This window comes from Myotis yumanensis, unplaced genomic scaffold (genome assembly GCF_028538775.1).
Source record: "Myotis yumanensis isolate MYYU_CA2020_CCGP unplaced genomic scaffold, mMyoYum1.0.hap1 SCAF_15, whole genome shotgun sequence".
In the NCBI taxonomy this organism is placed as follows: Eukaryota; Metazoa; Chordata; class Mammalia; order Chiroptera; family Vespertilionidae; genus Myotis; species Myotis yumanensis.
The window spans coordinates 27250682-27263190 of record NW_027223766.1 but is presented as its reverse complement, the minus strand read 5'-3'; the positions used below and the strand labels follow the sequence as shown (position 1 = coordinate 27263190).

The 12509-nt window shown below is 50.1% G+C and overlaps 1 protein-coding gene across 2 annotated transcripts in view; it reads left to right on the top strand.

The window, feature by feature from the left end:
* ZHX2 (zinc fingers and homeoboxes 2) overlaps positions 1-11453 on the top strand; it is a 124745-nt gene extending 113292 nt beyond the window's left edge. For both annotated transcript variants that reach the window (XM_070391998.1, XM_070391999.1), the window contains exons 3-4: positions 3045-5820; positions 10252-11453. In XM_070391998.1, coding sequence (XP_070248099.1) covers positions 3285-5816 — 2532 coding nt within the window. In that variant the 5' untranslated portion in view covers positions 3045-3284 and the 3' untranslated portion in view covers positions 5817-5820; positions 10252-11453. The remainder of the gene's footprint in view (positions 1-3044; positions 5821-10251) is intronic.
* Positions 11454-12509: the final 1056 nt, after the last annotated feature.

Here is a 12509-nt window from a genome sequence, read left to right as displayed (position 1 = left end):
GTTCATCCTTAATACTAGCTCACTAATTCAGGTCACCCTTTTAGGGAACCAGAATGTGCCAGTGTTAAAGGTGTTCAGAGTCGAATCCTACAGGTGCAGATTCACCCCATTTTCCACCTGCAGGAACTGAGGCTGGCCGTGGGGGATAAGAGGGCTGCATTTGGTGTCCTTCAGGTGCGTGTGGGTTTGGGCCCTGTGAGGCAGGCATCCTGGCTGTGGCTGGAGAAGGATGAACTCCTCTGTTGGTAAGTGGCAGAGCCAGGGTTCAAACCAGGGAGGCCTGGCTCCAGCCTGTGCCTCTTCCACCGAGCACGTGGGCCTAATGGTGAGTGCTGAGGAGCAGGAGGTGGCTGGAGGCCACATCCTCGCCTACTGAAGGGCTGGAAGAGTCTGAGCTTTGGGACCATTGTCCCTGAGTAAGTGGGTGAAATTTTGGGCTCCAGGTTCACACGGGCCCAGAAGGGTCTGCCTTCTCAGGCATAGCTGGCTTCCTCTGACCCTGAGCACTAACTGAGTGTGGTCTCAGGTTACCACTCCTAGGACACCAGCCTCCTCTCAGAGCCCCGTGTCACCTAAATGCACGGTGCAGTGGGCCACATGGAACAGCCACAAACAGCATTTCGACCACTGAATTTTTTTTAAATTTTTTAATTTTTATTTTTTGCTGGAGGAGACCATGCAAGCTTTCTTCTACCTAATATAAGAGTGTCTCCAGAGTAGCAACTTGAAAAATATGTTATAATTCAATTAAAATCTTTCTCCTTTGAACACTCCCAGAGGGGGAAAGCCACTAGGAATTTGTGAGAAATCTAATTTATAGACTCAGTATTGGGAAATTGAATCGTTACAGGGACCAAGCAGTGCGGATGGAGGCAGGAGAATCTGGGCTTCATCTTCCTCAGCAGCTCATTTCATCTCTCTGAGCCTCAGTTTCCTTACCTGTGAAATGGAGCTTAGAGTCATCTGTTGGTCTTGTGAGAATAGTAAAGATTGTGCATGTAAATAGCATCTTGCTACTGCATTTTCCTGCCTACACTTAACCAGTTCAGCAAGCCTCTTCTTTAAAAAAAAAAAAATAGTCTGTCTGAGCAACTGAACAATAAAAGCTAAGCACAGACACAGGTAACAGGAAATAGCTTTTTTTTAAAAAAAAATGATTTTAAAGGGAGAGAGAAAAAAATATCAATCCACTGCTTCCTGCATACCCCCTACTGGGGATGAATGTGCCCTGGTGGGAATCAAACCAGTGACCTTTTGGTGCACCAGCCAATGCCCAACCAACTGAGCAATACCGGCTAGGACAGGAAATAGCTTCTTAAAGCTCTCCCCCCACCCCAACCACCAACTCCACTGCTATGGTCTCTATTGTTTCTAAAGGCGTCTCGTGTTATTCAGCACCCAGCATTCTCTGTTCTATTCTCTTCCACCATCATTACTTTGTACAGTTCTCCCCCATTTCTGCATCATCCTCTGACTTGTCACAACCTATTCCAGCAGCCGGAGTGTGATGACCAAGGGGGAGAGGGAAGCATGAGCCAAAATGTGCCAGGGTTTGCCGGCTGTCATATAAGGGCGTGGAGTTCACTCTGATGGGAAACTGAGAGAGCACTTCATGAACTGATTCCTATCTTAAATCATCCCTCTGCTGCTCTGAAAAGGAAGGAAGCAAGAGACCCATGAGGCTGGTATAGACTTCCAGGCGGGAGATGATGGTGGCTGAGCCAAGTCAGGAAGAGGTGGAAGTGGTCTGATACTAGATGTCTTTTGAAGACAGAGTCAACAGGATTGATGGTGGATGAATTGTGTGGGGTGAAGCCAAGAGGTCTTTGGCCCAAGGGAGCAATGGTGGAGTTATTGATGGAGGTGAAGAACTCTATAGAGGGTGACACATGTTTGAGGGGAAGATCAAGAGTCTGGTGTTCAGTGAGGACATGGAGACTGAAGATGTCATTTGAGGGTTGTCATAAAGAAGACATGGTTCCCCCAGCTCTGCTATGCCATGTCCTGTCCTCACCGGTACCCTGAGGGACCCTCACCACTGTAGACGAAGTTGCCCAGCAAGAAAATACAGGGCTCCAGCCTTAGGGTGGCCAGGTTCTGGGTTCACAAGGTAGAAACGCCCCTCTCCTGTGTCCTGCTCAGGTTTGTCACCTGAGCCCCTAAGGAGATGGGTGTGGACCCAGAGCCCCACAGAGTAGCCCATGAATATAAGTATTCATTTCCTGCCTTGAGCGCTTTTGTCAGTGGCACCTACACCCAAGCCAATGGGAGGGGCAGGAGGTGATATGCCATCTCCTCCATTACCCTCTCCCCAGATGTCAGCTATCCAGACACTTCTCCTTTAGCCACACAATGAAAGGCTCTATCTACATCAGCCCATGACTGTAGATGCTCAACATGGCCCAGCCCATCAGTCCTGGAAGGTGTATCTCTACAGTGTAGTATCATGCAGCCATTTTAAAATCATTATTTTGCTCCATATTTATAGAAATGGGGAACCTTTCAAGTGAAATGAACTATAATATGGGGGGTGATGTTTTTCTCCTTTATACTTCAGTACATTTTTCTGGATTATCTATAGTGATTTTATTTTTATGAATAGAAACAAAAGTTCATAACTGTTTTTTAATGCCCATACAAATGCCACTTGCTGGATCCAGGAAAGCGTCTTACTTCTAACATACCAACAGTTAAAGCGGCTTGAGAGCCCAGCCGCCTGTCATCTGCAGCTTTCCCTCCACCACCCCACCCACCACTCCAGAACTCAGTACCTTTGCCGCTTTTCTGTATCTATTAGTCTCTAAACATGACAGAGTGAGCTGCATCCTCATTTGCTTGTTTTGGGCCAGTTCCCACTTCCCTTGCAAGAGAGGGAAGAAAAGAAGAACGTAATCTTTCACTGTGGCGTGCGCCCACCCTCATGCTTACCTGGGTGTTTGCTCTGGGTGCCATTTGGGATGGTTATGGGTGCAGCTCAGAAAGCAATGCTAGTTTCTTTTGCCTTGTAGAGAAACACTGACCCTATCTTTGTTCTTGTCCCACAGATACGATGCTGCCTCTTGTGTTTAACTGTTGGAGCAGTTACAATTTTCTGTGCTGAGATCATTCTGGAAACACTAGACTTCAGCATTGACGAAGCCAAAGTCATCGGAGGGGAGATAAAGCCAAGAGCCTTTCTTTGAACAAACAAATAAGTTTGTTCCAAAAGTTTTACTGCCCCCTCCCTAGGCGCCCCACCCACCCACCCCTGCCCCAAAATAAGCCATCGCACGCAGGCAGGCAGCATGGCGAGCAAACGAAAGTCTACAACCCCGTGCATGGTTCGGACATCACAAGTTCTAGAACAAGATGTGCCCGAGGAAGGAGACAGGGCCAAAGAAAAGGGGATCGTCACGCCACAGCCTGAAATGGCCAAGGGCAGTTGGGCGGCGGAACCTGAAAACTCTTCCAAAGAAAATGAAGTGATAGAGGTGAAATCGACAGGGGAGAACCCCTCCAAAAAGCTCCAAGGCGGTTATGAGTGCAAATACTGCCCCTACTCCACGCAAAACCTGAATGAGTTCACGGAGCACGTGGACATGCAGCACCCCAACGTGATTCTCAACCCCCTCTACGTGTGTGCTGAATGCAATTTCACAACCAAAAAGTATGACTCCTTGTCTGACCACAACTCCAAGTTCCATCCTGGGGAGACCAACTTCAAGCTGAAGTTGATCAAGCGCAATAATCAAACTGTCCTAGAGCAGTCCATCGAAGCCACCAACCACGTTGTGTCCATCACCACCAGCGGCCCCGGGAGTGGTGACAATGACCCTGGGATCTCGGTGAGTAAAACCCCCATCATGAAGCCAGGGAAACCGAAAGCTGATGCCAAGAAGGTGCCCAAGAAGCCCGAGGAGGCCACCCCCGAGAACCACATGGAAGGGACTGCCCGCCTGGTGACAGACGCAGCTGAGATCCTCTCGAGACTCGGAAGCGTGGAGCTGCTCCAGGAGTTAGGGCACGTCACGCCTTCTGTCCAGCTCCCACCAAACATCAACCTGGTCCCCAAGGTCCCTGTCCCGCTGAATACTACCAAATACAACTCTGCCCTGGACACGAACGCCACCATGATCAACTCCTTCAACAAGTTCCCTTACCCGACCCAGGCTGAGTTGTCCTGGCTCACAGCTGCGTCCAAACACCCAGAGGAGCACATCAGAATCTGGTTTGCCACCCAGCGCTTAAAGCACGGCATCAGCTGGTCCCCAGAGGAAGTGGAGGAGGCCCGGAAGAAGATGTTTAATGGTACCATCCAGACTGTCCCCCCAACAATCACTGTGCTGCCCACCCAGCTGGCCCCCACAAAGATGTCTCAGCCCATCCTCCAGACAGCTCTGCCATGCCAGATCCTCGGCCAGACCAGCCTGGTGCTGACTCAGGTGACCAGCGGGTCAACCACTGTCTCTTGCTCCCCCATCACACTTGCCGTGGCCGGAGTGACCAGCCACAGCCAGAAGAGACCTTTAGTGACTCCGCAGGCTGCCCCTGAGCCCAAGCGTCCACATGTCGCTCAGGTTGCTCAGGTGGCTCAGGTGCCAGAGCCCCCACCCAAGGTGGCGAGCCTTTCGCTGACCGCGGCCAGCGACCGCAAGAAGACAAAGGAGCAGATAACCCACCTCAAGGCGAGCTTTCTCCAGAACCAGTTCCCTGACAATGCTGAGATCTACCGACTCATCGAGGTGACCGGCCTTGCCAGGAGCGAGATCAAGAAGTGGTTCAGTGACCACCGGTACCGGTGCCAAAGGGGCATCGTCCACATCACCAGCGAAACCCTTGCCAAAGACCAGCTGGCCATGTCGGCCTCCCAACACGGTCGCACGTACCATGCCTACCCAGACTTTGCCCCACAGAAGTTCAAAGAGAAGACCCAGGGTCAGGTTAAAATCCTGGAAGACAGCTTTTTGAAAAGCTCTTTTCCGACCCAAGCGGAACTGGATCGGCTGAGGGTGGAGACCAAGCTGAGCAGGAGGGAGATCGACTCCTGGTTCTCAGAGCGGAGGAAGCTTCGGGACAGCATGGAGCAAGCGGTCTTGGATTCCATGGGGTCTGGCAAAAAAGGCCAGGATGGGGTGGCCCCCAACGGTGCTCTGTCTCGACTTGACCAGCTCACCGGTGCCCAACTGGTCAGTTCTCTGCCCAGTCCTTCACCAGCAATTACAAAAAGTCAAGAACAAGTCCATCTCCTGAGGAGCACGTTTGCAAGAACCCAGTGGCCTACACCCCAGGAGTATGACCAGTTAGCAGCAAAGACCGGCCTGGTTCGAACTGAAATTGTGCGTTGGTTCAAGGAGAACAGGTGCTTGCTGAAAACCGGGACCTTAAAGTGGATGGAGCAGTACCAGCAGCAGCACATAGCGGAGGACCACGGCTATGACACCCTGTCGAGGAAAGCCGTCAAGGCCGCCGTCACCGAGAGCCCGAAGAACGGGAGCGAGGTGGCCCCGCAATACCACAAGGACCCCAAAAAGCTCTGCGAAGAAGACTTGGAGAAGTTGGTGCCCAGGGTGAAAGTGGGCAGCGAGCCAGCAAAAGAGGGTTTGCCAGCAAAGCCCTCAGAGGCCACCTTGGACAGGTCAGAGGGCAACAGCAGAGAAGGCCAGGGGAGTGACGAAAACGGGGAGTCAGGCGTTGTGGATTGGGTGGAGGTGACGGTCGGAGAGGAGGATGCCACCTCTGACCGGTCAGACAGCTGGAGCCAGACTGCCCCGGAAGGCACCGCAGAGCTGGCCGACTCGGACTCCGACAGCGTCCCTGCCGAGGCTGGCCAGGCCTAGACAGGTAAAGCCACCTGTTTCCCCCGGGCAAGGAGGGGAGGATGCTGGGTTTCTTTCTTTTGGTTGCCAGAGTCAATGGAGTTCGTAGGGTACAGAGATGTTGACAAAGATGACGGGTTCTTTATTTTTTTTTTTTGAAAGGAAGAAAAGTAGGGGCTCGTAGATTTCATGTTCTTATTTAAAAGGCTATGCTAATGGGTGACAGCCCTGTGGCCTGTGGCCTGTGGCCTGTCTGGACACCACCCTTTGGGCCTGTCCGTTCTAAAGTCTAGTTGCAGTTGTAATCGCCTGTTTTGTGATCGCTGCTCTAAGAACAAAAACAAACAAGAAAAGGATGTGTCCTTTCCTTTTTTTCTTTTTGGATTTTTAAAGGTTAAGTATCTCTGTTTACTGGCTATAGACTTGGGGTCGTTTCTATTAACCTGAAAGGTTTGGGCATTCGCCTTGTCATGGTGAATGGAAGGTGCCCTGTGTATCTCATTAAGTAACCCTGCTCCTAGCTCTGCTGATTGGGTCCCCCAAGCCCCTTCAATCTGGACGAGACTGGTGTAAATTAGGCCCATGGAGCCACAGAGGACTGGGAAGGGAGGTTACCATGGTTACTAATGGCCATGTCATCCACATAATGGGACATGCCACCCAAGCCCTTGGTGTTTGTGCTTCACAAGAGGTCTGTGCAAATCAAGGCCTAACGCACAGCAGCTTGCTTGGTGGTGCACTTAGAAAAGATGTCAGAGGTGGGCGTGGGGGGTAGTAGGGAGAAGGATGCAGGAGGGAAAGATCCACCTTGGCCGAAGCACAAAAGCCCTCCCCGCCCCCATGTCATCGTTAAAAATAATACAGGTAAGGACTTCCAGAATGATTGGAAAAGTCCCAAAGGGAGCCTGGAAAGGACCATGCCTCTTTATTAATGAATTTGGACAGCTGTGGCTGGCCATGTCACTCATTCATTCATGTATGCAGTAATAAAATGAGGCACCTGGCAAAAAAATAAAGTCTTCTGGAAACCTTGTTTTAATTTAGCCAGTTCCTTCCGGTATGAAAAGAGCAATTTAATGAGCAGCCAATCACAGAATGGCGTCGTCTTCCTCCAAGGAAGGAGGAAGTAGTAATGGGTGTGGATCAGGAAGCAGCTCAGAGGGAGGGGGCATGACAGGAAGAGGGCTAAAGGCTGCTGATGTCACCAATGGTGCCAGCTACCCACCTCCGTCTGGCTGCCTCGGTTTTGTCCTCCATCTGGCCACTTTCTTGCAAAACCCTACCAGTCTGGCCCCTCTCTCTCTCTCTTTTTTTTTTTTTAAATATATTTTTATCGATTTTTCACAGAGAGGAAAGGAGAGGGATAGAGAGTTAGAAATAACGATGAGAGAGAAACATCGATCAGCTGCCTCCTGCACACCTCCCACTGGGGATGTGCCCACAACCAAGGTACATGCCCTTGACCGGAATCGAACCTGGGACCTTTCAGTCCGCAGGCCGACGCTCCATCCACTGAACCAAACCGGTTAGGGCATCTCTCTCTCTTGTTAAAGTGGAAGAGCGATGGTTTTTGTCCAATCAGAACCTGCCTGAAAGCTCCTAGTTTTCCTTGTCTGCTGTCCTTGACCTTTTCTGATACATGATACAAGTCTACATGATTATTTTAGACCAGTGGTTCTCAACCTTCCTAATGCTGCGACCCCTTAATACAGTTCCTCATGTTGTGGTGACCCCTAATTTCATTGTTACAAATTGAACATAATTAAAGCATAGTGATTAATCACAAGAACAATATGTAATTATATATGTGTTTTCCAATGGTCTTAGGCGACCCCTGTGAAAGGATCGTTCGGCCCCCAAAGGGGTTGCGACCCACAGGTTGAGAACCGCTGCTTTAGACAGTAGGGTCCAGTTCAATTTGACAAATGCATCCTGAACACCTACTGTGTGCCAGCCCACACTCGTAAACTCGTCTGGAGTCTGCCTAGTGAGTTTCAAATATGACCCCATTTGCTCAAATTCTGTTGAACCACCTGGGTAACATTCAGTGAAGGGAAAAGGGCAGGAAGGGGCGGTGACCCCTCTGATTCCTTCTGTCTTGAGCCTCCCTGAGAGCAATGAGGGGGGACTTAACCTGACCTATAAGTCTCAGCAGTTTCCCCAACCCCAGAGCTCCCCAAACTGCTACGGGGAAAGAGCTTCTGCCAGATGTGCCAAAGTCGACCAAGGCCTGGGGTGGGGATGACTGTGAGTGGAATGGGCTTTTCCCTATCCACTGGGAAATCGCTTACTCCCTCTCTGTGCCATTGTATTGTCCTTATCTCGATTCTAATTAAAATCAGGCCATGCCCCCTCTTATCGAAGGCAACTTGCCTCAGAAATATGATTGAGAGATAATAAATCACTATCACAGTGCTTGTTTTTCTTTCTCATGGAACAAAGTGCTATTCTCTCCTGGGTCCGAAGGGCTTGGGGAAATCCCTACAGGGAAAATGAAAGAGAAACAGAAACGGAACGCTATCGAGTGGGGAAAGAATTCTAATTGTTTCGTGTTTCCCCAACGGGTAAAATAATAGAGAAGCAGATTTTGCTACAGAATTAGAGACAGCACTTTTTAACATCCCAAGTTGTCCCCGAGATAGAAAGGTGCGGCTGTGGGAGGCAGTGGGTTCCCTGTCCTGGGCAGAGTTCAGGGAGAGGCTGGACATCCATTAGGCAGAAATGTTTGAATAGTGGCCGTGAGGAAATGGGCATGATGGCCCTGCAGTGTCCTCCCAAAGCTGAGACCTGCTGCTCTGGGCCCAGGTGATCCATCAGGTCATTGGCCTCTGCTGTTGGGGAATGCCGGTGACCAAGGGGTGAGATTCTGGGTAGAAACCCAGAAGGTTAAAAAAGCAATATTAACAAGAGGCCACATGGTCAAAATCACTGTGATACTCTTAAAAAATAAGCCTGAAATGTGAACTTATCCTGAGTGGGCCAGACACGGTGTAGGGAGGGAGGGACGGGGTCAGCAGTGAACACTGTGGGCACCGTCCATGCCATCACGGGCCTCGTAAGATGTACAATTAGCCAGGCAGTCTGAGGACAGCTGTGCTGGGGAAGCCCCGGCACAGGGACACTCAGCGAAGAGAACTGATGGTATCTGGGACAAGGCCTTTCGGGGAAGTGGCCTGCAAGCTGGGATTTGCTGGGGGGAAGGCGATTGGGCCCAGATGAAGACACCAGCCCTGCCTCTGCTTCCTCTTCCTCTGCTCGGAGTGGAGCAAGCGTCTTCCCAGACTCACTGTGAGAGAGCTGCCCGCCCCACAGTCCCGCCCAGGGCTACACACCCTGCACAAAGCCAAAGGAGACTGGAAGTGCAGCAGTTCCCACAGACATCTGGGATCTCTGCAAAAGCCGAAAAAAGGCGCCCGGTCCCTCTTTCTCTGAATCATCCCTTTGGTCTTGCAAGGTGTTGTTTTGTATTTTTTTAAGGGCCTTGTTCAGCATTTCTTCCTTATGAATGCATATGCTTGGAGAATTCTGCATGTTCATGTCCATAAGAAATTACACAGGGAAGGAGAAAAACCTCATTGCCAGATAGAGAACCACCTTAGTTTTGAGGTTTACCTAAAAAGTGGCAGTTTCTGCCAGTCACTTGAAGAGACGGGTCAGTTTCGTTTATGAGACAGGAGGAAAATGTGTGTACTCTCACGCATGCGCACACACACATATACACACACACACACACCAATTTGCTTACCCCTAAGGCCCTGATTTTATACCTGGCCTTCCTCGAGGAAAAATGAAGCAATATTTCTGGAGCACCTGCCTGTTTTGCACGGCTCATCTGTATCCCTCTCAGAAGCCGTTGGGGTATGAATTATAAAATGAGTCAAGTTCGGGGAGCTTCACTGGCCTCAGCACGCAGCTAGGAGGTGGGAAGATCCTGGATCAGCTTTCTGGTTGAGGGAGGGAAGAGCATTCGCTGTCCACTCAAAGAGACGGATGCCATTATCACCCGTGTCTTACAGACACAGAAACACAGCCCTTGGCAGAATAAGTCAAGTGTGCACTGCCTCAGGGTCAGCAGGTGGGCAAGGTCAGAACCAGAATCTCCATTTGTCTGATTCCAGAGCCTGTGAACAGACACTGTGACTGGCTGCCTGTACAGGGATCATCAAGGGGCTCATAATGATGAAGGAATCACACAGGTTACCCCCCTGTGATCCCCTAGGAAGCCACCCTGGTTCTGAGGCTGCCTCCCAATCTGGTCAGATTGTGCTCAGGAAACACTTTAAAACCGGCCCCAAACTTGAAGGGTGTTTGTTCATCTCTCCTCCTGTCCCCGTTCCCTTCCCTCCCCCCCAAACCCCCCTCCCCCACACTGGCTTTGGAAGGGGTCATTCCCAGCCCCTGCCACCAGCCCACCATCTCCCTGACATCTTGTCTCTGGTTTTGTGTCACCTTCTAGGGAAGTCGGTCAGAACGGCTCTGTCTGTGAAGAAAGAAGAGAACTTCCCTCCCGGGCCTGCGGGGCCACCTGGCCAGAGACTCCAGCCGGACCTAGTTAGCTGGCCTGTCCCTGCAGGCACGGACAGAGCGGCGTCACAGGCGCCTCCCAGAGGACCGGTGGGAATTGTTCATCGTGCCAAAGTCCTACTACTGCGTTTTCAATGGGTCCTTGTAAATAGTTGGCTCCTCTGTCCTGTCCCCCACCTCTTGCTCCACTGGAACCAATTTGTACAACGTGGGAATTTTGCTACCTTTTTAATCGCGGGCAATTTCCATCTCCAGCACTACCATCGGGAGGTTTTTCCCAGGAGGCGGGGGCTGGTCACACGCGCTTTTTTTCCCTTTTTTATTTTATTAATTTGGGGAAAGGGATAATATTAGCATTAGTGCCATTATATCTACTGGATTTTAGGTAGGGAGAGTTCATTTTTAAAGGTGGATTGAAATTTGGGAGATTTCTCGGGGAGGCGTCGGACTCAACTTGGAGAGAGTTTACAGAGGGCAGATCTTCCAAATCAAATCTGTTTCCACTTCTCCCCCAGCCGCCTCTGGGATCCCCGGGTATCCACGCACAAGGCTTTCCCAGCGGCCTCCTGCAGGTCTGGTTTCTCAATGGCCTGGCCTCTGAGTCAGACCGGGGGCCCAGCCATTGCCCGGCGGCCTGGGGGGCAGGTGGCTGTCCTTTTAAAGCACCTTTTTAGATACTCACAGAAAGGGCTCCCCCCTTTGTAGCATTGTCATTACTTTTATAAAATGGCAACAAAAAGAGATCTTCCTCTCTAGATGGTACAAAGATGAACCGCATTGGTTTTTGTTTCTGTTCCTAACTGCCTTTTCTCAGTGTGGTATTTGACAAGATTTCAGCTTGAAGCCTCACCATGAATTGATTTTTTTGTTTGTGTGTTTGTTTTGGGCCAATTTTAGACTCCTGAGTGCGCTTTTCTTCCCAGTTAGTTCTAACTTTTAAAGAAGAAAAACCAAGAGACATATCTGGTGTAAATGTTGCAATATGAATTGTGTGTGCAACCCACCCACCCCCCATTTGAGTACATTGCACAAATAAAATGCTAGGGAGTTTGGGAAAAAACCCACAATTTTTCTAACTTGTTGCTCCTTTGCTGTAACTCAATAAAGCAAAGACTAAACATTTTTATAACCTTTTCCTCTGCTCCTGGTCCTTTCATTCCTGTCTGGCTCCCAGGCCGCGGCAAACACCCCCACTGGGCATGGAAAGGGGTGTTTGTGAAAGGAGGGCACACTGGAGGAAGCTGCATGCAGGTCTGAGATGACATTCCAGACACCTGTGCCTCTGGCTTTGGGGACTTTGCCATATCGATCCTCTCCTTTGCAATCGGTCCTCTCCTTACCACCCGTTGACCTCCAAACTTCTCCTATTCAAACCCCCCCCCCAAAAAATTTTTTTTTTAATCTAACCTGCACTCTTATTTTTAAAAAAGGAGCGGGGTGGGGGGGGGCATAGCCAGTTTTGCTCCGTGGATAGAGCATCAGCCTGTGAACTGAAGGATCCCAGGTTTGATTCCGGTCAAGGGCACAAACCGGAGTTGCTTTCGAGCTCGGTCCCCAGTAGGGGGCATGCAGGAGGCAGCCAATCAGTGATTCTCATCATTGATGTTTTTATCTCTCTCCCTCTCCCTTCCTCTCTGAAATCAATAAAAATATACTTTAAAAAAAAGTAAAACGTGGCTATAGCTACCTCATTACCTGGTCCCTGCCTACACTGCCTCTCCTGTCTGTGCTCTCAGTACTGGAACTTCCACAGACCCCTTCCCCAATGGTGCCCTGCCCTTCCAGCCCAAAGTCACCTCCAGCTTCTTCCTTGGCAGGTAGCTGCTTCCCCGCCTGCTTTTTATGCCCTTGTAGGCTGCTTGCTACTCTCAAGCTATTTAAATAAATTCTTCAAGTAAGGCAGTGTGCAAAGTTATCAAATGCCTGAAGAAAGCAAAGGGAAAACCTTGCCAGAATGTTTGTCTTTTGATTTTAATATCTGTACCAAAGAGAAGCCTTGATCATTGGTTGCAGTGAAAATACACAGAGAGGACAGTTGTGCTCTTCAAACCACCCAAGTTATCTTTTCTCTGTGGGGAATGGCTCAAGGGGGGCAGAAACCAGGAGAGAGGTTCTTAAAGCGGAGTAGCTGGACGGGATTCTTAATGAAGTGGGAGACAGCAGTGAGGCGGAGTGAACATGCTGGTTTGT